The following is a 27,170-nucleotide window of genomic DNA, read 5'->3' on the forward strand; positions in this document are numbered from 1 at the left end:
CATGATAAAATGGAAAAATAAAAACTGTGCCAATTGCAAGACATTCAGCACAGATGAGTGTATTTCATTTGCAAATCTTGCATTTTGTTGTGTAATTCTAGCCAAATACGGCCATGCTGTCCCTTGCCAGATGCCACTACTCTCATTTACTTGCTTTAGCAGTAATGCTATTTCCAATGAGATCAAAGTATTAGAAAAATAAGTAAACTTCATTCTCTGAGTAATGAAGTGATAAAATGCATTCAGACTGAATGGATTCTAGTGACATAATTTCAGAAACTTCTAAAGAAATTTCTAAATGGACCAGGCAATTCATTAACCATTAATTGTAACCAATGGTATTACAGCAATGTTAAGAGCCAGCAACGCTTTATATTTATATTTGTATTATGTTTGTATTACTTTTTAAACTATATAAACAGTGATCAACCATTGCTGTTGTTGTTTTCAATCCATTAAAGATAATTCTAAGTCATTGTCTGTGCAGAGGATAGAGTGTGGGACAGTAATGTCCTGTGTGCCATGAGAAGTAAAGGCTTCTGCAATCCAAAGGACACCCCATTTAGGAGGCTGCCTGTTGCCTCTCTGCAATAATTATTCTGGAATTTCTTAGGGAGCTTGAGCAAAATGTTTCTCCAATTTTAATTCGGAAATAATCCCACAACTGTTTCACAGCTATCAGTATAGGATTTTCCTTGTGCAATGGAACCGCCTTCCTTTTATCCTCCCGCCATCTATTCCTCCAATCCTCCAAAGCAGATTTGGGAATGGTGTGAGGCATGCAGGGGAGGAGAGGGGGAAGTCACACTGCACTGGCTGGAATCTTTGTGATGGATTCCTGTGGCACAAAAATTTTGTTGAATATGGTCCTCATCTTCCCTTCTCACTCCCAGCAGGCACTTCTTGGTGGGAGAATTTGGAACTGTAGGGCAGGGATAGGGAACCTGTGGCCCTCCAAATGGGACTATGACTCCCAGCATTCTTGACCATGCAGGCTGGGGCTAATGAGAGGTGGAGTCAACCACATTCAAAGCACCACAGGTTTCCTGTGCCTGCTGTAGGAGGAAATTTCACTACCTTGTCAGCAGAACCAGGACCTCCTCTCCTCTTTCTCCTTCTGCCTCCCTCTCTAGGATAGGATGCCACTGGTGGATTGTGAACTTTGATTCTGTTCATCTGCCCTAAGCCAAGCATGGACTGGATGGCAGATAATACCTGGTCTGTATTGACCACACCCTTAGGCATCCCATTTATTTATCTTCTGCACAAAAAAAGATTGGGTAGAGCTCGTGTCTGAAAATGAGTTTATTATAACAAACCTGTATTTAAAATAGTTATTCACACACACCCCCTTATTCTGGAACAATTTCTTCAGTAGAAATGGATGTGCATTGAGGATGGGAACTCTGAAAATCCAGCTAAACGTTAAGCACAGCTGAGCAAGAATAAAAACATTTTGCCATATGATTTTCTGCTGTCACAACTTGGCATCAAAAATGTCTCCACAGCAATAGACAATACATTTTTTCACACTTGCATAGTATCTGAACGGGATTCATTTTTTGTCAACTGGCAACGTGTCAAAGAGAAAATAGCACAAGCATTTCTCTGCTCATAGTTTCTGAGGGGTTTAGAGCTGTGCAGCTTCCCCTGTGAGCTGTAAGATATATCCTTTGAGACAGTACCATATGGGAAAAGAATGAAAAACTTCTGATGTTGTTATTGCAGAGTTGTATGAAACCAACAGCTGGGGATGAGGAATAGAGACAGCTGTTTGTTATTCTTTCCTTACCAAAGAGTTCAATGTTAGTTTTAATTTTACTTGTAAATAATCTCTGGCTTTCCTTTTCCATAGTTAAATCCTTGATCTTATGTGAACAATAGATTTCAGAAATAAGGAAGTATCCAGTCTCTTCATGCCAAATGCAGTCAACAGACCCTGCTTAAGATATAAATAGAACTAAAATAGGTGGGGCTTCTGGCCACCAGGACAAAATTAAAACTCTCTAAGGGATTTTTTGTTGTGCTGATTTCAATTAACTAGCACAGTGATTCCCAAGTGAGGGGGGAAGGCCTCATGTTTTGAAGGGATACCATTACTGCACGTTCCAAGTATTGTAAACACAGCATACATATTCATCTAATGCATTTTTACATATGATAAACCAGAGACAGTGAACCTTTTGCCCTTCAGGTGTTCATGGACTCCAGCCCCCATCAGCTTCAGCTACCATGGCCAGTGCTCAGGGAGGGTGAGAACTGTAGTCCCGCATGATTGTGATAAACCATGGCTTATCACAATGGGAGTGAGCCTTGGGGAGCCTAAGCGGAGAAGACTAGGAGCTGGTGCTTTTGTTTTTTATTTACCAGAGCTCAATGATGTCCAAATCCTAAACTGTAACTAATTTTAAATACAGTTGTTGAAACAAGCCAGTTTCATAACCCATGGCATGAAGTTGGCTAGTTTCAAACAAAGCATAGCTGAGATTAAGCACAGTTTGTGCTAAGCTACGGTGCCCTGCTCTGTTTCAGGGCTTACTGCTGGCAAGCTAGGGCACAGCTGGGACCTCTGCTGTTCTGGAGTCCTTTTCCCCAGCAGTGTGCCTCTGCTAGCAAAGGGGCTTTTACTCGCATCCTAACCCACTCAGGCATTAACATCTGTGTAGAAGTAGAAAGAAAAAAAATCTGTGTAGAAGTAGGACCACACTCTTAGACTGTAATCAGGGGGCCTGGCTTCATAGACTACAGTATAGTATAAACTTAACTTTTATATACACTGGGAAACCTAAAAGACTGTGTGACTTGCTTTATTTTGATACTGTATTTGCTTTATTGTGGTGGTTTGGAACCAAACCCACAATATCTCTGAGGTATGTATGTATTGGTCCCAAGCTAAAAGGGGGTTTGTACACCAGTGCAGTACAGTGGTACCTCGGGTTAAGTACTTAATTCGTTCCGGAGGTCCGTTCTTAACCTGAAACTGTTTTTAACCTGAAGCACCACTTTAGCTAATGGGGCCTCCTGCTGCTGCCGTGCCACCGCTGCAAGATTTCTATTCTCATCCTGAAGCAAAGTTCTTAACCTGAAGCACTATTTCTGGGTTAGCGGAGTCTGTAACCTGAAGTGTATGTAACCTGAAGCGTATGTAACCCGAGGTACCACTGTAATAGGACAATAGCACCCAGTTTGGCTTGAGTGTTAGGTGAAAACTGAGCCTCTGGAAGTGTTGAGACTTCTTGGTGCTTATTGAATATCCCTGATAAGCACACATCCCTCTCCCTTCCTGTGAGCTGGGGAATGGCAAGGGTTCAACCACACCTTACTGTTGTGCTGGGTCTTAGTATGAAATCAAAACCTCTCCCCACCTTCTTAAGCTTCCCCGCAAACTTGGGCTCATCTACCAGTCAAACCTTTGAGGAAGCCTATGTTTGTAGCACAATTTATAACTTTAATCTCTTGGAATAGAGCTCAACAGACATCTAGAAGAAAAAGGAAGGTCTGGAGAAGAACACTTTTGACACAGTGTTATTAGAGAGAAAGATACTTATCTAAGAAAATTCCAGTTATTACCGTTTACATTTAACAAGAAACATGCAAACAGTACTAATATAGTAATCTTGGGAAACTTTCAGTGAAGCAAGACATTCTTGAAAGCTCTATTGGAAAAAGCAATGAAAGCAAAATGAATGTAAATGAATGTGACAGGCTATGCAAGGAGAATGCTCATTAGCATTTGTAAAGGTCAGGCCTGGTTCCCAACATGGATTAAAAGCACTATTCCTCAACTTAATCCTCAACAGGTAAAAGGAACTGAGTCTTGCAGCAATATCCCTTTGGAAATATGTTACTGCATAAAACGTATTTGATTAGAATAAAAGGGCAGAATGAGTGTTTCCAGTCTCAGCTATATCATTTTCATTCAACTACCATCTAGCTACAATCCCATCTATACAACTCTAAGACTGCAATTCTATGCATATTTTCCTGAGTGTACGCCCTGTTGAACACAGTGGGATTTACTTATGAACGAACATGCATAGGAGTACACTATAAGCATAGTGTTATATAACTTACTAGGTGCAGCAAGCAACATTTCATGTTTTGAAGTTCACATGAACTGAAAAATGATCACACACTCTGTTTCAGTATAAAAACACAGACAAAAAATATAATTTGAGTCAAAACGAAAATCTGGTTTCCAAAGCCGGATTAAGGTGCACAAAAACTCAGGAGTGTAACACAGTAACATCTAGCGACCCCAAGCAAAAGTGGGCTGCCAATAAGTTTTGTTTTCTAGAATTGTTTTTGCCAGTACACTGTCAACCCAGGCCTGCTGTTGGGGAAAGGTCTATGTCCCACAAGCTCTGAAGAGACTCTCCTCCCACTTCAGGAAAGGTGCTCTTCTGCCATTGACTGAAGTAATGTAAAGGAGTGTGGGGGTGGGGGCAAAAGTAATAAATGCTTCAGAAGAGAAAGGGATGTGGATGAAGACAAACCTAAGAATCTGCTTTAGGTGTGCTTTCTCATGTCTTCTGCATTGAAAGGATCCCAATGTCTCTTTAGAAGCTGCAGAAGTGGTTTTTGGGTAGCGCGATTAATGCGGCCACACTGGGTACCCATTGCAGGCAGCACCACAACAGTGCTGTAGAATGGAGCATGAAAGGCAGGGGGAGGGCAAAAATTTTAGCGATATACAGGGAGCCGCTGAAATTTTGAGAGCCCCAATTCTGCCAGTGGATGTTGACAATGATTAAGGCAACACTACTAAACTAGTACTAGTTTCTACCACAGGCACCAAACTATTCCTGCTACTAATATTAACACGACTAAGGGCTTCAGCATAGTTATATAAATGGGAAAAAGCTGTTGGTTGAAAATAGCTGTTACTCTGGAAAACAAAGTTTTGCAGTGTAATCTTAGGCATGTCTACACAGAAGTAAATTCCACAGCGTGGATGGGTCTGTTTCCTACATAAGTACACAGGATTGCAGCTGCAGAAACTGAAGAGTGAGATTTGATTCCTTCATCTTCTCGAGCCAAAAAACTAAGAATAAATCACGATGCTTTACACGAATGTTGAGTCCTTGTGTTTTGCAATAGGGGATTTCAAATCCCGATACAGCTTTTCTGACGCAGACATTACGGGGGAACATTGAAAGTTTTACTTTTTTTATCAAAAGCAGCAAATTAACATCCAAGAAGCTGCTTGCCAAAACGCAGCCCTCTAGAAAACCTCCAGAGTTTTAATAAGCAAGCAAAATGCACATGCGTAGAAGATGGAGAGGAAAGAGCCTCCTTCGCCCTCTCCCTCCTCCTGGAGAATCGGGAACGGAAACCTCGCGGCACTTGCCGCGAGATCTTATGTGGACGATGGCGACCGAAAACAAACGGAAGCGCCGAAAGGTGACCACATAGGAGGGGGGGAGGGCGGGGGAAAAAATCCTCTCAGCTTCTTGCCTCGCTCAGGAAGCCTGTTTGGCGATGGCAGCAGCGACGACACCCCCCGCGCACTGGAGCCGCTTCGAGCAGGAGCAAGACGTGACGTTGCGGGAGCTGATCCGGAGGGTAACCGGCCTGAGCGGGCAAAGCAAGGAAGAGGCGGCCCACTTCCAGGCGGCGCTGAACTTCTCCTGGTCCAACTTCAGGTCCGTTATCTGGGGGGCGTGGCGTGGCTCGTGCCCAGAGCGGCGGTTGGGGAGGGGAGAGACGGGAGAGGCGCGCGACCAGTTTCACCTGTTACCGGTTGGAAGTCTCCGCCTTGGCCTCCCATTGACCACTTATGCGGGTTAAGGAAGGGGGGGTGGAGGAGAGCCCCATCCTGGCCAGTGACCGCAGTAGAGGAATGGGTTGATGGGTCGGATCCAGGCTTAGTCACGCTTCAGAGAAGGCCCACTGGTTTCATTGGGTTTACCGCCCCCCAAGTCTGGCTAAGACTGGATCCAGCCCCGAGTTGTTTAGTACATTTGTAGCCAACCTTCCTAATACCTTCCAACATATCTCCGATGAAAATAGGGATGTCCTACTCCATAATAATAACAATAATATTCTATGGCATCCTATGACCTTTTAAAATGTGGCTCCTTTTTTCCAGGGGGGTGTTATTGGGTTGCTGTTTTTATTTTGATTATACTGTATGTACATATTGTGGTTTTATATTTCAATTTTGTTCTGTGAACCGCCCTGAGACCTCTGGGTATAGGGGGGTGTATAAATTCATTCATTCATTCCATCAGTCCATCCATCCATCCATCAGGGTACAGGGCGGTATATAAATTCATTCATAAATAAATAAAATAAAATAATAAACTTTTATTATTTACCCCACCCAATTGACTAGGTTTCCCCAGCCACTCTGGGCAACTTGCAACATATATAACAACATAATAAAACATGAAACGTTGAAAAAAACACATCCCTATATGGGTCTGCCTTCGAGTGTCTTCTAAAGTTTGTATAGTGACTTATCTACTTGGCTCGCGTAACTCCATACCCTCCGTTTCTCCAATGAAAGTAGGGACGTCCTAAGGAAAAGCGGAACCTTTGTGGATCAAATAAAAAACTGGGATGGCTTCTGTAAATCCAGGACTATGCCTGGAAAATAGGGACACTTGGAGGGTCTGGTGTTATAGGTCTCGGTAGTCACTTCAAGTCACCAGTCTAGCTGCCGCATTCTGGATTAGTTGTAGTTTCCAGGTCACCTTTGAAGGTAGCCTCATGTAGAGAGCATTGCAGTAGTCCGAGGCGGGAGATAACTAGAGCATGCACCACAATACTGAGACAATACTGAGCTAAATAGGCCAATATTATAACTTCATAAGGCAGCTTCCTATGCTGCTGTATAAATGCGTATAGAATTTTTACTTTTCTTCTAGAAGTGGAATGTAGCTTAGTAGTAGAACATCTGATTTTTATGCACAAGATCCTAGTTACAAGCCCTGGCAACTCTAGCTAAGAATGGGAATGTCCCTTTCTGAAACCTGGGGGAGTTGCTTCTGGTCATTGTAGACAATACTGACTTGGATATGCGGGGGTATGACTTTTTATAAGGCAGCTTCCTGCACTCTTAGAATACAACTATTAACTGCAGCCACCATGGTCAATGGTTAGGATGGCATTTCACTTCCAATTCATGCTTGAGAGATATAAAATATTCAGGGTGTGAATGCCATTGCTTCTGTAGCTAAAACTCCACCACTCACTTACAAGAGAGGGGTATGAAAAGATACAAGGTTAGCAGACATAAAAAATCATTAGAAATTAAGCACTAAGGAGGAACCCCAAAAATAAATCTATTGAGGACTGGGCATGATCACTGGTCGTGGAATGCTAACCGACAGGGGTGGGGAGAAAGGAAAAATCTGGGTGGAATAAGCAGCAGAATGGAGTATCCTAGAAAAGGGGCTGGCTGGCTGGAATAGTCAACAGGAGTCCTCCACACTGCAACATTTTGTTGCAAGTTTTACTTGCATACTCCACACCAAAACTTTTGAAAAATGAAACTATGTGGTGCAATAGATATTTTATTATTTTTTCTTTAGGTTTCATCAATTTCTTGATGTCAGCCAGCACAAAGTGGACAAAATAATAGAGGGGTAAGACATTTCTATTTTTATGACATTGGACTAGTTGTTTTCTGTTGACAGATTTACTTATAAGCACTGAACTTTTTGATACAGGATTTATGAAAAGCTGATAGTTCATTCAGACCTTGTTAAAGCTGCAAGCTGGAAGAGTTTAACAGAAGAGTTTCTGAATTCTCCGCTTCCAACCACTGAAGGAACAAAGGTATGCAGTTTAGAAAACAGATTTCAGTTGTGTTATATTCTTTCTTTCTAAATAAGGAACATACCATGGAGAACAAGTAGTCTTTATTTACAGAGTTTACAGAGTTCTTATAGTTCTAATTTCCTGTTCTAACTTAACTGTATTAACTGCATAATAGATATCCTAGCTCTTATATATATAATTTACTTATTAATTTATCAACACAGCAAACATTTTGTGCTTAGCAGTATTTTAAATATCTGTACTCAGAACTTGAATTGTTCAAACAGTTGGAGGTTTACCATGAAGGCAGTAAATTCCAGTTTTAGTAATGTTTCTCTGACCAATTTGTGCTGATTAAAAGCTATAATTATGAAATACAGACTTCAGCTAATTGAAATGCACTGTTATGTAGCCTAGTGTCTTGTTTTTCATGTGATTCTGCATCGTGATCCTTTTACTGCTGTATTGAGATGTGTGATAAACTGAAGCTTTTATTTTGCATTTCTAAATATATCGTTGTACTAGAAGTCCAGTCTATTCATTTCCATAACTATTAACAAATACATTTCCTCCACTGAATTATTTGTTTGTCTTCCGTTTAAGACAGATGTCCATTATGCCATACTCTCTCTTCTGTTGTGCTTATCTGATTCTCCTTCCAACACCAGTTATGCAGAAAAACCAAGAGAGAAAGAAGTGGGTAGGTTTTAATATATTACACATAATTCAGGAACCAAATGGGAAAACTGGACATTTCATCCCTTTTGAAACCTTTATATAACATGATTGTTAATCTCATGCCAATTCCTTTTTATTTTGTGAGTTATTAGTATTAGATTGTCCATGTATATTGAAATATAATAAATAATGTATACTATTATTTAGCTTTTCCATATCTCTCTGCACTGTAGTAGTTCAGACTACTTACATAATTGTCATGTTCTTGGAAGAAATGGGATTATTTATTGATTTGATTTCTTACCTGTCCTTCGCTACAAATTTCCAGGGCAGGTTCCAGCAATTTCAAACAATATTAAAATCAATTTAAAAGTATTACAATCAAATGTGATAGGGTGGGTCATATGTGTGTGTGTGTGTGTGTGTGTGTGTGTATGTATGTATCAGGTGTCAAAGACGAGGGTAAAGTGTCTTCATTGGAAATGACACACTGAAGGTGCCAAGCGGACCCCTGTGAAGAGGGAATTTCATAAGTTAGGGACTATACAGAGAAAGCCCTCTCTTGTCCTGCTACTCCCCAAATGTCTGAGGGCGGTGGAACTACAAAGAGGCCCCCTCTGCTGATCTTAACACCTGGGTGGGTCTATAGGGAAGGAAGTGGTCTTCAAGATATTTGAGGCCTAAATTATGAGCACCTTGAACTGGATCTGCAAAATGATCACCCATGCAGCTGTTTTGAAACAGGGATTATATGAGTTCTTAATGGTACCTGAGCCAATAATATGGCTGCTGAATTTTGGACCAGTTGTTGAAGTTTTTGAGTCATCTTCAGGGGCAGCTCCCAGTACAGTGCTTTGCAACTATCCAGCCTTGAAGTACTAGAGCATGGAGAACAGTGGCTAATTGTCTAAAACAGGCCATAGCTGGCAAACCAGTCTAAGAGGTCACTTGAGCCTTCAATGACAATGTTGGATCCAGGAATATCCCAAAACTACAGACCTGCTTTTTTTTTTAATCTAGAAAAAGAAGAATTTGATTGGAGGAAATACTTGATGGAAGGTGAAGAATTTGACTATGGTCCTGATGTAGAAACACCAGTAAGTAATACATAGAGCTGCATTATAAAGTCACAGGATACATTGGAAACCTGGGGAACTATTTCTGCAGACCAAAGACTTCTGTAAATCCATCTGCTTTTTATTATTTTTATTATGACTTACTTACATAGTAAGAAACAACATCAACTCCCCGCCCCCCTTTAAAAGACCATGGATTGTTTAATTAGCCAAAGGTCTGGGAGAAGAGGAATTTTTTTGCTTGGCACTTAAAGCACACAACAAATGTGCAGCTGAGCCTCTGGGGAGAGCATTCCATTATTATGCTCTGCTCATAAGCTTTTCTGTGGCATTTGACTGGCCAGTGTTGGAAGAAGAATGTCGAGCTAGATAGATTTTTTAATCTAAATTAATGAGGCAGTGATTATGCTTTGAGGGTGTTTGGTGATGGAACTTGTGAAGAAAGGCATTGTTAATAGGTTGAAGGGGGATCTGATTTATCTGTTAAGACATACGGTAATACATTTTCTAAACTTGACTGTGTTTCTTGTCCAACAAAATGTTCATTTTATTTTGTAAAAATGCATTGTAAGGTTCCCACCTGTCTTGAATTAAAATATACTTTGTATGCTTATGTTTTACAGGAGTGGTCTGATGTAAGTGATGATGATGAAGATACTGAACCACTGAGTAGAGAAGACTCTGGCATTCAGGTGGACAGGACACCCCAAGAAGATCAGGATCAAAACAAGAAGTCATCACATGTCACATGGAAAGGTTTGTTCTTCAAGACTTGCTTAATTTAGCTAGTTTTTACCTTTTGTGAAGCATATTGCTGTCATGTGGCTAATTGCTTTGAACTTTATGAAAGTTTGCATACTTAATATTGAAACTTGAGCTGGCAAGTCTCAATACTCCACAAAGCAGGAAAATTAGAGTATGCGTTTTGGCAACAAACCATCATGTTTGGTGGCCTCTCTTTGGTTGAACTCCATAGTAGGAGGGGCCCTCAGTTAAGCTATTGCCAAATTCCATTTGAGAGAGTTGCTAGGCACCAAGGCACTATGAGGTAGGGTCCAGCCTACCATTGGACACTTCCCCCTCTAATATGCTCTTACCACTACATGCTTGTATTTTGTTTTCAGGCAATTTCATAGTAGGAGAGTTGTTAGGCTCTTGCTCAGTATAGAAGAGATGCCGTTTTTGAGTCCAGCTTCCTGGTCAACCAATAATCTTAGTGACCATGGGTCTAAATTGTTTTCCTGCTTCTGGAAACATCTGTTTCTGGTTTGTGAATTTTCAAATTGACACCTATTTCAGTTTGCCTGATTGCTCCTGAGATTTAGGATCCTCTAAACTTACCTGAGATGAAACCCTGTTAAACTCAGTGGGGCATTCTTCCCCATAGACATGTTAGGATTGCTCTTGTTATTTACATTATAAAGTTTTCTCTTATGTAAATGGAAACTGGAGTGAAATATCTTGTATGCAGGTGAACCTGATGCACGTACCTGGCTAGAGCAACATGTAGTTGCTCAATACTGGACTGGCAGAGGAGTTCGTTTTCCCCATAGTTTGCATTTTCATTCCAATTTAGCGGCTGTATGGTAAGTAGTTAAGTTAATTTGTGTTGGGAGGATATAATTTATGATAAGCTGACTACTACTTTATGATAATTTCTAAAAACCCTATTGCAGATGCCATCGCATGCTATGAAATGCTATATTGGGTTGATTCCTGCCCTACACTCCCCTCTCTGGTTATTTTGTATATATGTGTACTAATGATAAAACGGAATTTAATATGTATGAAGAAATGCTTAGATTCCTGAAACTGTCACGAATATCTCTGAAGGATTACAAAACGTCTTGGGACTGTGTTATTCTTATGTCATAATGGTGTCAGAAATGATGTATGCAGTTTGCAATTTAAGCATAGCATGCAACTCTTGAAAGGAAGTGATGCATTAAAAATATTCAAAGAGCTTTTCAAGCTAGAAACAGAGTAGTTCATATGCATTAAAAAAATAAAGCAGAAATGATTAATTTGATTCCCTAAGTACATTGGATCTGCAGGAGAGGAGCAAATAAAAGGAATAATATTTGATATTGGTTACCAGCAATTTTGGTTGTAAAAAAATAATGATGATTTTTCCGTCTAGGGAGCAGCACTTATATACTAGTGATCCCTTGTACATGCCGGAAGAGAAAATTATTGTTACTGAAACACAAGTCATTCGTGAAACAATTTGGTAAGTAGCAGGACTAAAGAAATTACCACTTGAAATCTGTTTAATGTTCTTTCATGGAATACTCTCAACTCATGTGGTTATGCTATTCCTTTACTTCAATGCCATCACTCATAATGACAATTCTGGTATTGCAATAGCTTTAGAAGGAGCAGCTTTAGAAGGAATTTAATGCTTTGCATTGCTCTTGAAATACAATAATTCTAAATGTTATCTTAAAAGACCTTGCTACCTTTCTTGTGTAAATGTAATTCATTTTAGCATGCCTCTTATCAGTGAGAGATATAATGAAAATTGTGTTACTCAAAATCAAGCTGTTTTCCCCCTCAAACATTAACAATATGAATAACACAACTTTGAAAAATAAGCACCTTCTTAATGCAGTCTGCAAATCATTTTCTTGTGGTGTACTCTGTAAAGTTGAGCCCGCTTCATGAAAAGTTGATGGAGAAAATGACCACAATTTCCCCAAACTTAATTGTGGGCTATTACAAAACTACTTATCCATGCCACCATTTCACCAACACATAGATCTAATCCAAAGGTATGTCCAAATCAGTCAAACTTGTAAGACCTAATATTTGTCTGGGGTCCTTTTGAATATATCCTATATTTTGTATATATAATGATGTTTCTGCAGTCCTAAAAAATTGTTCTGTATGTTGTACTGTGTTTTGTACATGCTAAGTCAGTTCTTCTTACTTTTACAGGCTGCTTTCAGGTGTAAAAAATCTGTTTATATTTCAACTGAATGATGGAAAGATTACTGTGAGAAATGACATCATGGTGACTCATTTGACCCACGTAAGTTCAGTGATCAGCTTAGATCAGTAATCAAGGTGCAAAGAAAGCCTGATGTTGGCGCGTGGAAGAAGGATTGCTTGCAAAAGATGATATCTTACCCTCTGAGTTTTCTATATTGGTGTGTTAATACTAAAGACAAAACGAAACCACATTTGTTTTGCAGAACTCGTTAAGATCAATGTTGGAGCGGATAGCAGCATATGGGCAAGTTGTATTTAGGCTGCAGAAGTTTATTGATGAAATAATGGGTCACAGCTCAGAAAGTGGAATACATGGAATCATTTCTACTCCCAAGAAATCGGCAGAAGCCCCTTTTAGAACCTATCAAGCTTTCATGAGAGCCCTCTATAAATATTTCATAAGTTTCAAAGAGGAACTTACCGAAATTGAGAGGAGCATAATCAACAAAGGTAGTATACTTTGGATTATAGTAGAAGAGTTTCCATAAGTCTTAATCTGTTGTGAAAGTATAAGATGTGAACTAATAACCACGCATTATGAAACATGACTGTATTTCTGTTCTACAGATGCAACCATCACTCTTTCCATAGTCCTGGATAAGTTATCACATCGATTAGCTCAGCTCAATATACTTCATAAGGTTTTTAGCACTGGAGTAGCAGAAGTACCTCCTGACACTCGCAATGTTGTAAGAGCATCTCATTTGCTCAATACCCTGTACAAAGCAATTCTTGACTATGATAACGTTGGGGAAGCCTCTGAACAAACGGTATGTAGAAGCTGTTCATCATGATTTCTTTAGGAGAAAAATAAGCTATTACATCAGTCAACTGATGACTAGATGTAAATTATAAATGCTTTAATATACAAGTGGCAGTTGTAGTGTCTTCCTACGCTCAAACAATATGTTCTGCAAAACTATAAATGTTTGTACAGCTGATTGTGATAGTTAGGATTCGAAATTCACTGTATGCCATTTGCAAAAAAGATAAAATCCTTTCTATGTGTGCATATCGTTTTCCTTGACTATACTGTAAACACATTGGAGAGGCTATATATGCTTTACTCGTGAATTCATGAAATATTTATAAATCACCCAATAATCCTGTTTAAAATTTCATCGCAGGTATCCCTCTTGTTTTCTCTCTGGGTTGAAACAGTGAGGCCATATTTACAGACAGTGGACGAATGGATTGTCCATGGTAACTTATTTGATCCAGCAAAAGAATTTATTATTCAGAGGTAGGGATAATGAACTTGTCTTTTGGATATACTGGTGTTTCTTAGGGCAGAGAACACTTCCTATATGGCAGTATCTGAACCCAAAAGCAGTAGTGCACATGTAAGAGACTTTTTTTCCTTTCTAACTACCAGCTTCCTGTACAGTCCTAGGGTTTCTTCTCCCTTGACGATAAGAGACCACATGTATAAATGCAGCTGACTTGTAATCTTCATCTTCTGCAAGGCTGAGACAGACCAGGACAATTGAGTTAACCTGGGTGATTGTAATTAATAAAATGACAAGCAATGTTTTAATGAAAAATATTGTAGCAGTGCAGCTGGGCTGTGATATGCACCTTGTATTTAATTTTGTGAGAATATTATTCACTGAATGTTAATTGTAGAAAGTGAGCTCGGGATTTTTAAATCATGAATATGTGGGTTGAAGGAAACTCAAAGGCATGTTTGCTACAGGTGCTTATGCTTGCAGTTCCTTTTGTTCAGTGTTCCTGCTTAAGACATTTGTAATGCCATGGCCAGTTTGTGCTTTATAACATCATTTAACTACTGTTACGTGTTCAGTAAAGCCTTGGCACAGATATGTGTTGCGATATCTAAGAGCCTTATCCATTGTGACTGTTGATCTGTAAATCCTAGTTCTAAAAACTTAGTATTTTCTCAATCAGAATGTTTGTATTACCGTTCTGGGAGTTCAAAGCTGTTTCTGTGGATTCTGAACCTTAACAAGACCCCCCAAATATTTAATCTTGTGGTTGAATGTTTATCTTGATCACCTGCTTCAGGCTATTTTCAATAATTGTCATGATATAAAGAATTAGGAAGTGTTATAGTTTCCTAAGGAAGAACTAATGATCGCATGTCTGTCTTTGCAGAAACAAAAATGTTCCAGTTAACCATAGGGATTTCTGGTATGCTACCTACACTTTGTATAGTGTGTCGGAAAAGACAGAGAATGAAGAAAAAATGAGTGACAATGCTAGTGCCAGTTCTGGCAGCGATCAGGCACCCTCAAGTAGACAGCATACCATGGTCTCTTTTCTGAAACCTGTACTAAAACAGATCATTATGGCTGGAAAGTCCATGCAGTTGTTGAAGAACTTGCAATGCACAGATGGTTCTCCACAGCAGGCTGCATCAAGAGGTGATAAAACCCTATTTTACTGTGTAAATGTTATTATTATTCCTGGTTTTAGCGGCATGCAGCACTTCATATTGCATGTGAAAATGCAGCCCACATAGTAATGAAATAGCAATGAAAAAATAGTTTTGGCATATTGGTAGGTATTTAGCATTTCAGATATAGGTCCCTCTATTTCCCACTGAATTTTACTCCTTTAATTGTTAAAAATCTTAAAAATCAATTATTAGACTACTGATAGATTATATTTGAATTTAAATGATTTTTCATTATTGTTAATTTTTAGCCAGACCAGAAAATAGTATCATAACAGTGTAAAATACCAAGATAAATGCTATTTTCTGGTATCTGTTTTCTTTTTTCCTTAAAGGATGTTTTACAAACCTAACTTTTCCATTTTGTGGAGGCAAATGTTTGTTTAAATTGTCATCACCACATGATTGTTTTGCTGTGAAACTTTTATCTTGTGAAAATATCCCAGTATGCATTGCGCAGTCAAACTTCTGTGGTTTGTAATCATAAGACTCAAGTGTGCTATCAAACATGCACCAATGGGTCTCCTCTGATAGATGGACTATTGTTTCTTTATTGAACATTACTGGAGCATTAGAAGCAATAAGGAGCGCAAGTGTTATGTGTTGAATAGGTTTACAGTGTTTGAGAATCCTACCTTAAAGCACCTCCTAATTTTTTTTTCTGAACTCAGTTGAGAGATAAAAATGGTTCATTTTTTCTTTTTCTTTCTTTTTTATTGTGGCTTACAACAAACAGCTATTTCTGAAAAGTAAATAATAACCTACATATATTTGTCCTATTCAGATGCAGAGAGGAAAAGCTTGTACACATTATTTCTGGAGTCTGTGCAGTCACGCCTACGGCACGGGGAGGAACCTGTTCAAGATATCATTACAGAACAGCAGGCCACCAAGCAAAGTCTAATAAAGATGCAATCTATTGCAGCAAGACACTTAGAGCTGGATGATGTTCACGATCCCTTGCTGGCTATTAATTTTGCAAGGTAATAGAAGAGATTCAAAATAATTGATTCTCCCTACTGTGTCACTGTCCAAAGTCAGATTCTACCAAGCACATATTGGGGAATTCCTGCTGTTCAGGCAGCTAGCGTGTGACTTGGAATCCAAGTTGCTGAGAGGCGGCTTGTCACAGTACAGTATAGCCTTCAGAAGCCATACATCATTAATCTTTATTGCCTTAGGCACTGGCCACAGCAGTTGTCAGGATCTATAGTGTAAAAACACAGCAGCAAAACCTGTTGCTGATTTTAGGTAGGTATTTTCCCTCTTAGAGATACACTGTGTTGGAGGAAGTACAGGATGAGATGTGTGTCTGTTTTCCGGTTTGTGAGAGAATCATGAGAGTCTGGGGGTGAGGAAGAGGGGAAATAGTCACAAATTCCTGAAAAATATGAATCTGTCAAAGCCCGATTATAATGTTGCGCCTTGTAGCTTGGTTTTAATGATATGTTTTGCTTATCATGAACCCAAAGATTACTGTTCATAGAAATAAACTACAGTGGTACCTTGGTTCTTGAACGGCTTGGCTCCTGAACAAATCGGATCCTGAACACCACAAACCCAGGAGTGTGTATTCCGGTTTGCAAACTTTTTTCGGAAGCCAAACATCCGATGCGGCTTCTGATTGAGTGCAGAAAGCTCCTGCAGTCAGTTGGAAGCCGCGCCTTGGTTGTCAAACCGTTTCGGGAATCGAACGAACTCCTGGAATGGACTAAGTTCGAGAACCAAGGTACCACTGTATTAGAATTGGGCTGGGTTTTTTTAACTGGGGGAGGGGAAAATTCTGATAAGTTCCAGAAGGTCATCTAGCACCTAAAGATTGTTAGGGTCTGTCCAGAAGGCTGTGAGATTGGTAAGAGGGCCCAATCTGCAAATGCAGGTTTCATCCTACACTGAAATTTTGTACTAGTAGGTGCTGGTGACAGGTTTCTAGATGCCAGCATGTGTTGCTGTAAAAGATGCAAGGCCCACAGAAGCTAGAAAATATGCCAAATACATTTTGTCTCTCTCCTCCCCACAATTCACAGTATTCCAGACAGAATCCTGCTATAGAGCTAGAAGCCCTGTGGCAAACTGTCTCCCAGCTTTGGGGTGGAACTTCATGGGATTTCTACAGCAGATTTTGCTCATCACAAAGAGCTCTAGTATTAAAAGAAGATTCTTAAGACATTTCATGTCTATTATTATTATTATTATTATTATTATTATTATTATTATTATTATTATTTTGTAGGTTGTATTTGGAACAAGGCAGTTTTCATGAGACGCTTACTGGTGATGATGTTTGCGTGGATAGATCATCCGAATCAGTTACGTGCCAGACATTTGAACTGACATTGAGGTCATGTCTTTATCCTCACATAGACAAACAGTATTTGGAGTGCTGTGGAAACTTAATGCAAACGTTGAAGAAAGATTATAGGTAAGAATTAAAATACTTATGCACTGATGACTTTATTAGTTCTTGTAATATGCTTAAGGCAGTAGTAGAGACCTGGATCGGATTTCCAGTCATTAGTGATTGATACTACTTCACTCACTCAGCTTAGGGACCCAGTCTTTCTTATGGAGGAAGCATCTGGGTCACTCTTGTTGCAAAAGGGGCGACAGCAGAGTGGGGCAAAAGTAGCAGAATTCAACAGTAGAAAGGCTGGGTACATGGTTGACAGAGAAAGTTACCGTAATGCTCTGACAGAAGAATGTTGGCAAGCACAGTGATACACTGAAAATAGAGTTTAAGGCAAGATGCAGCTTTCTTACTGCAGGAGTTGGGTCTTCTGAACCATGAAGTTTACTAGTATTTGTGTATATATATTTTTAAAAAGTAATTTTTTTTGAGCTCAGTGTCCTTAATGGTTCACGTTTGGAAGGTTTCCTAGCATAACTTAAGTATTAAAGGTATGATGAAGTGAAATTTGAATAAATGTGTGTTTTTGTTTCTTAGGCTGGTAGAGTACTTGCAGGCCATGAGAAACTTTTTCTTGCTTGAGGCTGGCGATACTATGTATGACTTCTATACTTCCATTTTTGATAAAATAAGAGAGAAAGACACATGGCAGAGCGAACCATTCCTTAATGTCCAGCTCCAAGAGGCAGTTGGACAGCGTTATCCAGAGGATAGTTTAAGGTAATAAGCATGCAAAATATATGTACAATATACATTTGGGTGGGAGGGGAGAGCCTGGTATGACTAGGAAAAGATTAAGAAAAAGCGTTTATTTGGCTGTATTTGGAGAGTAAATGATACCTTGCACATCTTGCTAACCATAGCACTTGAAATATAGCCTTTCCCCCCATAATTTGGAAAAGCCAAGGCTGTTTAAAAGACATACATTTTTATTGCTGCATTTGCATTCTACCCAGTTTGAGAGTACAGTGGTACCTCGCAAGACGAACGCCTCGCAAGACGGAAAACCCGCTAGACGAAAGGGTTTTCCGTCGCGGAGGCGCTTCGCAAAACGAATTTCCCTATGGGCTTGCTTCGCAAGACGACAGCCCATAGGGAAATCTCCGGGACAGCGGGGAAGCGCAGCGCGTCTTCCCCGCTGTCCTCGGACCTCCTCCGAAGGCTGGCGGCAGGGCGGGGACAGCTCCTCCTGCCGCCGCCGGGCTTCGGAATGATGCCCCGATGCCGGTCGGCAGGCGGGAACGCCTCCCACCGCCGCCCGCCATCGGGACCATGCCCCGATGCCAGGGGCGGGCGGGAACGCCTCCCCCCGCCCCCCGCCATTGGGACCATGCCCCGATGCTGGGCGGCGGGGACGGGGCGGGGCATGGTCACCGCCGCCGGCGTTTAAAAGCACTCTGGGGAAAGCAGCGAAGCGCGCTGCTTTCCCCGAGCATCGGGAAGTCCGGCGGGGGTCCTTGGGATTCCCTCCCAGCCCCCGCCTTTAAAAGCACTCTGGGGAAAGCAGCGAAGCGCGCTGCTTTCCCCGAGCATCGGGAAGTCCGGCGGGGGTCCTTGGGATTCCCTCCCAGCCCCCGCCTTTAAAAGCACTCTGGGGAAAGCAGCGAAGCGCGCTGCTTTCCCCGAGCATCGGGAAGTCCGGTGGGGGTCCTTGGGATTCCCTCCCAGCCCCCGCCTTTAAAAGCACTCTGGGGAAAGCAGCGAAGCGCGCTGCTTTCCCCGAGCATCGGGAAGTCCGGCGGGGGTCCTTGGGATTCCCTCCCAGCCCCCGCCTTTAAAAGCACTCTGGGGAAAGCAGCGAAGCGCGCTGCTTTCCCCGAGCATCGGGAAGTCCGGCGGGGGTCCTTGGGATTCCCTCCCAGCCCCCGCCTTTAAAAGCACTCTGGGGAAAGCAGCGAAGCGCGCTGCTTTCCCCGAGCATCGGGAAGTCCGGTGGGGGTCCTTGGGATTCCCTCCCAGCCCCCGCCTTTAAAAGCACTCTGGGGAAAGCAGCGAAGCGCGCTGCTTTCCCCGAGCATCGGGAAGTCCGGCGGGGGTCCTTGGGATTCCCTCCCAGCCCCCGCCTTTAAAAGCACTCTGGGGAAAGCAGCGAAGCGCGCTGCTTTCCCCGAGCATCGGGAAGTCCGGCGGGGGTCCTTGGGATTCCCTCCCAGCCCCCGCCTTTAAAAGCACTCCAGGGAAAGCAGCAAAGCGCGGCGCGCTTTGTTGCTTTCCCCGGAGTGCTTTTAAACGCGGGCGGCTGGGGGGGGAATCCCTTGGACCCTCGCCGGACTTCTAAAGAGCTGCGGGAAGTCCGGGGGGTCCAAGGGATTCCCTCCCAGCCCCCGCCTTTAAAAGCACTCCGGGGAAAGCAGCAAAGCGCGGCACGCTTTGTTGCTTTCCCCGGAGTGCTTTTAAACGCGGGCGGCTGGGGGGGGGGAATCCCTTGGACCCTCGCCGGACTTCTAAAGAGCTGCGGGAAGTCCGGGGGGTCCAAGGGATTCCCTCCCAGCCCCCGCCTTTAAAAGCACTCCGGGGAAAGCAGCAAAGCGCGGCACGCTTTGTTGCTTTCCCCAGAGTGCTTTTAAACGCGGGCGGCTGGGGGGGGGGAATCCCTTGGACCCTCGCCGGACTTCTAAAGAGCTGCGGGAAGTCCGGAGGGTCCAAGGGATTCCCTCCCAGCCCCCGCCTTTAAAAGCACTCCGGGGAAAGCAGCAAAGCGCGGCACGCTTTGTTGCTTTCCCCGGAGTGCTTTTAAACGCGGGCGGCTGGGGGGGGGGAATCCCTTGGACCCTCGCCGGACTTCTAAAGAGCTGCGGGAAGTCCGGGGGGGGGGGGGTCCAAGGGATTCCCTCCCAGCCCCCGCCTTTAAAAGCACTCCGGGGAAAGCAGCAAAGCGCGGCACGCTTTGTTGCTTTCCCCGGAGTGCTTTTAAACGCGGGCGGCTGGGAGGGAATCCCTTGGACCCTCGCCGGACCTCAAAAGAGCTGCAGGAAGTCCGGGGGGGGGGGTCCAAGGGATTCCCTCCCAGCCCCCGCCTTTAAAAACACTCCGGGGAAAGCAGCAAAGCGTGGCACGCTTTGTTGCTTTCCCCGGAGTGCTTTTAAACGTGGGCGGCTGGGAGGGAATCCCTTGGACCCTCGCCGGACTTCAAAAGAGCTGCGGGAAGTCCGGCGGGGGTCCAAGGGATTCCCTCACTGCCGCCCACCTTTAGGAGCGCTCGGGGAAAGCAGCGCGCTTCGCTGCTTTCCCCAGAGTCCTTTTAAACGCAGGCGGCAGTGAGGGAATCCCTTGGACCCCCGCCGGACTTCCCGCAGCTCTTTTGAAGTCCTGTGGGGGGGAGAAGGGCTTTTCTTCCTACTGCCAGCCTTCAGAACAGCCTTCTGAAGGCTGGCGGTGGGAAGAAAAGCCCTTGTCCCCCCCACCCAGCCTTCAGAAGAGGTCGGGGGACAGACTGTCCCCAGACCTGGTCTGAAGGCGGTTTCCCTAGGAACGCATTAATTGATTTTCAATGCATTCCTATGGGAAACCGTGCATCGCAAGACGAAAAACTCGCAAGAAGAATAAACTTGCGGAACGAATTAATTTCGTCTTGCGAGGCACCACTGTATTAAGGTTTCTCTGTCTTATTTAGACTGTAGCTATTTCTGTGAGCATAGATACCTAATATCCTTTTACAAAGTTTGCAGTAATTGTAGCTGTGTTGATTTTATCTGATTTTGCATTTGTTTCGTTTGCCTAGTAGTTGCCTAGCTCCCACAGCAAAACAATGGTAACGAGTATGTGTTTCTGTATGCAGGTTGTCTATATTGTGTGAAAATATAGATATAGCAAAGAAGAAGCTTCCTGTTCATACCTTGGATGGCTTAATATTGAGCTACAAGGTAATACTAGTTTAAATTAAAGAACTGAAATACAATAATGGTTTAATTATAAAGTAATATACAGATGGGAATGAAATAATGTCTTCAATAATGTTTTTCCTCCTTAGGTCCCTTGGCCTGTGGATATAGTTATAAGTGTGGAGTGTCAAAAAATCTATAACCAAGTGTTTCTTCTATTGTTACAAATAAAGTGGGCCAAATATAGTCTGGATGTATTACGATTTCATGGTAAGGTAATTCATGGACACTTCTCTTATTCTGTATAACTGAAATTATAACACTAATAATTGGTGAACTATGGTTACACTGCTTCCAGCATCTGGAGGAACACAATACTTTCTGGGAAGATAGGGCAAAGGACAAAAAAGAATGTAAAAGGTAAAGGGACCCCTGACCATTGGGTCCAGTCGTGAACGACTCTGGGGTTGCGGTGCTCATCTCACCTTACTGGCCAAGGGAGCTGGTGTACAGCTTCCAGGTCATGTGGCCAGCATGACTAAGCCGCTTCTGGTGAACCAGAGCATGTAAAGGGAAGGAATTATGGAAAAGAAGGTATTGTGGCAAAGTATAAGTAGATAGTAGCTGGTTATCAGAAGGACAAGTGGGACTTGCCACAAGATGTTGTAGTGTGCCACATACCTGTTTAGGATTCTAGTCAGCCATGACCTTTTTGAGAAGACTCCATTTCATTCTCACTCCCCAACAGTCAGTGAGCACTCCATGCCCACTGAACATGCTCACTTCTCATTCGACTTATTGTGGGGAGTAGGTGGGGAAATTGCCACTTTTACGTTTTTCCACTAGAGTTTTTTGTACTCCTGCAAAACTTGGTGTATTGTGGAGTTGCTGATATCTCCTTGATCCTCCTTTCACCCTTCTCTTGTGTGTGAATGTTGTCATTTCGGTTACATAAATCATTCTCCAACTGTGAATTCTTCACTGTTTGTTTATAAAAAGAGCAAGCAGATTGCTTTGAACTATATCTGATCTGGAGTAGATGTGGTTAGCTGTTTATCTGCAATACAGAGCTGTGTGTGCTCTGCCAAAAATAGTCTGCACTGAGAAAAACTGAATTTTGTCACTTGACTCGGTACCCAAATTGTTCTTTGTGCAAAAAGAATATTGTGGCACTTTTTTACAAAAACGTACCACAAGACCCTTCATTCATTTTTACTTCAACAGACTGTTAGTGTCAGGGCTGGTTCTGTTAGGTTATGCAAGTTTGCCTTTTTGTGTACCTTCTGTAGTTTATTCTGTATAGTCATAGGAACTAGCAGGCAGGGCACTAAAGTTCTTTGGTTTTTTTCAACTCAAACAAAAATTCAAGCCGTAGGAAACTCCCTACCTCTTTTCTTCATGAAATCCTATAAAGCTTAATGCTTTATTTTTGCATTTCTTGGTTTTATAAAATGTTGTATAGCTTACTTATAATAAAAATGTATCTTAATACTTGGTTTTAACTCTTCCCTGTTTATAGTGATTTTACTAAAATGTAGATCCTGTGCATTTGATTGATGTCCTGATTTATGTTTGTTGTCTTTACATCAAAGAAACCCTGCCCTCTGCTGTTTGAACAGTTTATTGGCATCAGTAGATTTTTTTTTTCTACTGAAGAATTTAAGGGCACCTGAACTGTTCAGATGCTGATGATGGCAGAATTGTAGTTGCGGTCGTGCCATTTCCTGTAATATCTTATTCTGTTGTCTTTAACTCTCTTAAGAACTAGTCAGGGCTGCAGAAAAGCCCCAGAACAACGGAGGAGCTGTACTTGAACAAGAGACATTTCTTCACTTTGGATCACAATTGGAGCCCATTAAGCAACAAACTCATCGGATGTTCCTTTTGAGGATGAAACTAATGCATTTTGTTAACAGCCTGCATAACTACATCATGACTAGAGTATGTGATGCATTATAGTTTCATTAATAATATACTACTTTCCTTAACAGTCCAGGATGACTTATGACATATGTGCAGGTAGTTTGACCTTCACTTTGTATGGCAGAAGTACATTTCATTCATTTAGGTTTTAGCTAATATCTGGAATATGCTTAAAATAGCAGTGGCTGTTCAGATGCTGAATAACCCAATTCTACTAAGTCACAATGCTTTTGGAACACGTGATAGATCCTTCCGTATTACAGTATTCTTGCCAGAACTCTTAATTCCGTGTACTGCACACAGAAGCCCTTTGTAGAACATAAAATGTTTAATAGCCAGCTCAGCTTGTGATCTTGGAGAAAAATTAGAGGTGTAAAACATTTGTCATAGAAGTGTGCTAAAGACAACATTTAAGCATAAAGTTTAATCACTATTTATGCACTCTGTTTTTCTAAAGATTCTTCATAGTACAGGTTTAGAATTTCAACATCAAGTGGAAGAAGCCAAAGATTTAGACCAGCTGATTAAAATTCATTACAGATACCTTTCTACAATCCATGATCGCTGCCTGCTGAGAGAAAAGGTACATCAAGTTAGACTACTATGGTGTATTTAGTTTACACCAAATACCTATAACACTTGCACTCTATTCAGGGGTTTTATATCATATATAACTGCTATAGCAAAAAATTATCTGTTGGGTCATTGTGAGGGTAAGCAGAGCTCCTTAACCTTCTTAAAATAGCATTTTCATTGTTTGTCCAGGAGACTTAGAATATTTTATTTGCCCAATATTTTGATTTAATTGTTTGCATAAATTGTTTAAACACTTATCTGAATGAGCCTTTGTTATATTTACAAAAGCTCTTGAAACAACTGTTTCAAAACATTGAGAAGGCTTCGTTCATTCACAATTGATAGAGGGTGTATGTTCTCTATCAGTAGGTAGAAGAGGAAGGACTATAATGATTCTGCAGTGCAATACTGCTGTGGATGTCAGGATCAAAGCCTGGGGGTAGGGCTTAAACTTGTGGAGGTGTGTGCTAAGCTCAATGGAAGCAGTTCCTCCTTCTCAACCACTGAAACTCCTAGCCTTGCCTGACTAGGAGTTAGCACTTACATCCTCCTATTTTGCTGCCAGAGAGCCATGGGGACAGGACACATGCACAACCCTCAGCCCACGCTAGTTTTGGGTGGATAGCTTTTACATTGGGTAGAGCAGTGGAACCGCTTGGGAGAGCTGGGAAAAATGGAAAATGCACTAGGGAAGTGGAACTGCCTTGAACTTCAGTATGGAACTATGATCACAGCTGCTACTTTTAAAATGTCATTTACAGGTTAGTTTTGTGAAAGAAGCTATAATGAAAGTGCTGAACCTAGTACTGATGTTTGCAGACCGTTGGCAAGCTGGTTTGGGAGCTTGGAAGTAAGCACACGCAAAATAATTTGGATTGTAATAATTTCACTGCATTAGGCTTTTAAATGGCATTAATCCCTTACTTGAAACAGTGGCTGGGATGCAGTGGAACAGGCAAGAGACCAAGAATGAAATGGATTTAAGATAGATCTTATCAGCTCTGGGCACATGTGCCTTGAAATCAGCATGCTTTTTAAAGATAAGGTTGTAAATCATACATTCATAAAATAAATTATAACTTTTAGATGCTTAACAGTAGAAAGTATTAAGTTAATGTGGCCTTAACTTGGTGTAAGTACCAAACAGGATCAGTATGGTCTGAATAATTTTTCTTTGATTGGTGCTACTGGGAAATCTTCAATGCATTGAAGTTTTGTTTGAAGTGCTTTTATGGTGTGAGAATCATGAGTTTCTCAGCCAGTGACTTAATTTGATCTTTTGAAGATGCAAAGCTATTTTTAAAAGGGGTTACAACAGTTGTGTTGTGTAGACCCCTATATCTTTTTTTTTATTTCAAACAGCTTGATATCTGGATATATTTTCTGCATATTCATGCATCTCCTTTAGAGTAAAGAACAATAATGAGGAAAAACTAGTATAGAGGCCACATCCAAGAACAAACCCTTCCATTTGCTAGGTACCTGTGCATTTACAATAAAAATGTTTGCTAGGACCTTCTAATGTCAAAATGATTTGGGTTTAATCCAATTCAATTTTTGCTGATTTCCACCAAAAGCCCCTGAAAATAGGTGGGGACCCCCAGAATAGTATGGAAGGGTGCAGGTAGAAGTGAAAATAGCCTACCAAAAAGAGGAACCCTTTTTGTTCTCAAAAGTAATTTTATTATATTTTTTACTACCACTTTATTTTTGTCTACTTAAAATGTTCTGTCGTGTTCTCAGGATGGAATCAATAACGAAGATGGAATCTGACTTTAAAAACTGCCACATGTTTCTTGTGACAGTACTGAACAAAGCAGTCTGCAGAGGTTCTTTCCCACATTGTAAGTATTTAGAAAATGAAGGTAAAATTTGATTTTTCATACCGTTAGGCATTTACTGCACAGTGCATTGCTCTGCTTTCTTAGCACTTTCAGTCTCTAATAATTTTAAAGCATAGTTATCTGCTGATAATTATAGGGGGAGGTTTTGGTGTGTATTAACAAGGATTCTTTAGAAATCTATGTAATTCTAAACCAGTTTGTTCAACATGCTATTTTTCTTCTCTTCTGAAACAGTGCAAAATGCAAATGCCAGACATTAAAATATTTCACTTTGTGTTTTGGTTCACAGTGGAGTCTTTAGCCTTGTCACTCATGGCTGGAATGGAACAAAGTTAGTAAAATGCAGATGTGATAAAACTACTCAAACGCCTGCAACTTCTTCTGTGTAACATTGTAATCATCCAATGCCGATTGCTTGCATGAAGTATATTTTGAACTGTGTGGCAGGGTTTTCATTTTGAGTGGGATTGCAGTATTATTTTTAGGATGTACATATTTGTGCTTGAAACTGTAAAAACAGCAACACATTCATCTGTAAATAAAACATTGAATGCAATTATTTATACAGTATACCATTTATTTTATATATTAGGAAATATTTAATCAGATCAGGTCATTCTTTTGTTTTCCTCTGTGAGGAACAGTTACTAAAATTCATATTGTATAGCAAATTTTTTAAAAGAATTTCTGTGAACTTTGCTCCTGTGCATAGCTTGCAGGCTATCCCTGAATGCAGTGGCAGAAATGTTTTATTCAGAAACATTTATTTATTTAATAAGCATACCACCCTTCATCTGAAGATCACAGAGTGGTTCACAACATAATGCAAAATGAGAACGCAAAATACATAATAAAACAAACCAATAACCCCCTCCCACAAACACATATAAAAGGCCATAGAATGTTTCATCAACCAAAGGCCTGGTTATAGAGAAACTTTTTCACCTGGTGTCTAAAGATATGTAATGAAGGCATGAGGCGAGCCTTCCTGGGAAGAGCATTCCACAAACAGGGAGCCATTAGATGCCTTCCTTTTTCCTTTTCCCAAGATAAATTGTCACATGCTCTCAAAATATGTCACATGCACCTGAAATCCCAGCAGCTGTAGTGCTATGGCAAATGGTACTATTTTGTTGAATTGTTTTTTTCATGGAAATGAATAGCACAGGTAAGGCACTTTATGCCATCATTAACTTACCGCACATCACAACATTCTAACATTTGTTTTGGCATTCCTAGCAGCTTCAAAATGTTCATTTTTAAGCTTTGTAATCTTAACTGCTAGCAACATTACTGGTGCATTAGGATGGACTATGTTTGCATTATCTGCTTACATAATGTGTAAAGATAATACTTCTCTATACTGCTAATGCATTTCTAGTTTAACTGCCTTTTATGAAACCTGATAGCAAGTGATGTGATTCTGGAAGGAATTTCATGGGAAATATATCATGAAGATTGTAGAAGATTGTGTAACTCGACCTTCACATGACCATAAATATATTACTGTCTGAAAACTGGCTGTTGTAACTTGCTGCTTTTATAAGGTACCGGTAGTTTCCCTTTTATATTGTGGGGTGTGTGTGTGAAGCTTTTGGTTAATTCCTTATTAAGGCAATACCAAGCTTGCTAAAAAATAATAATAATTGACACTGTGCCTCTTACTGTGGT

General features: G+C 41.2%; 1 protein-coding gene across 3 annotated transcripts; it reads left to right on the top strand.

The window, feature by feature from the left end:
• Positions 1–5,298: 5,298 nt before the first annotated feature.
• On the top strand, positions 5,299–27,019 carry TUBGCP5 (tubulin gamma complex component 5). Of its 3 annotated transcripts, XM_028727814.2 has the most exons (23): positions 5,299–5,645; positions 7,539–7,592; positions 7,677–7,785; positions 8,371–8,467; positions 9,466–9,542; positions 10,145–10,277; positions 10,993–11,107; positions 11,662–11,751; positions 12,459–12,552; positions 12,716–12,962; positions 13,080–13,282; positions 13,640–13,755; positions 14,628–14,896; positions 15,713–15,911; positions 17,162–17,350; positions 17,873–18,055; positions 21,114–21,198; positions 21,306–21,426; positions 22,919–23,097; positions 23,537–23,662; positions 24,417–24,505; positions 25,399–25,499; positions 25,789–27,019. In XM_028727814.2, exons 1-23 carry the CDS (start codon positions 5,482–5,484, stop codon positions 25,833–25,835), a joined length of 3,087 nt encoding a protein of 1,028 aa, XP_028583647.2. In that variant the 5' UTR covers positions 5,299–5,481; the 3' UTR covers positions 25,836–27,019. The 3 variants fall into 3 exon arrangements, with proteins under 3 accessions (XP_028583647.2, XP_077783690.1, XP_077783688.1); XM_077927564.1 differs by lacking the exons at positions 5,299–5,645; positions 7,677–7,785 and having other exon boundaries at positions 7,573–7,592; positions 8,375–8,467; XM_077927562.1 differs by lacking the exons at positions 5,299–5,645; positions 7,539–7,592 and having other exon boundaries at positions 8,375–8,467.
• Positions 27,020–27,170: the final 151 nt, after the last annotated feature.

The sequence above is a fragment of the Podarcis muralis genome, chromosome 4, assembly GCF_964188315.1.
Source record: "Podarcis muralis chromosome 4, rPodMur119.hap1.1, whole genome shotgun sequence".
NCBI lineage: Eukaryota > Metazoa > Chordata > Lepidosauria > Squamata > Lacertidae > Podarcis > Podarcis muralis.

Coding starts and splice junctions, on each gene's coding strand:
- TUBGCP5 (XM_028727814.2), top strand. CDS start 5,482: ATGGCAGCAGCGACGACACCCCCCGCGCACTGGAGCCGCTTCGAGCAG. Junction 17,351..17,872: donor ACGTTGAAGAAAGATTATAG/GTAAGAATTAAA, acceptor TTTGTTTCTTAG/GCTGGTAGAGTACTTGCAGG. Junction 21,427..22,918: donor GGATGTATTACGATTTCATG/GTAAGGTAATTC, acceptor AACTCTCTTAAG/AACTAGTCAGGGCTGCAGAA.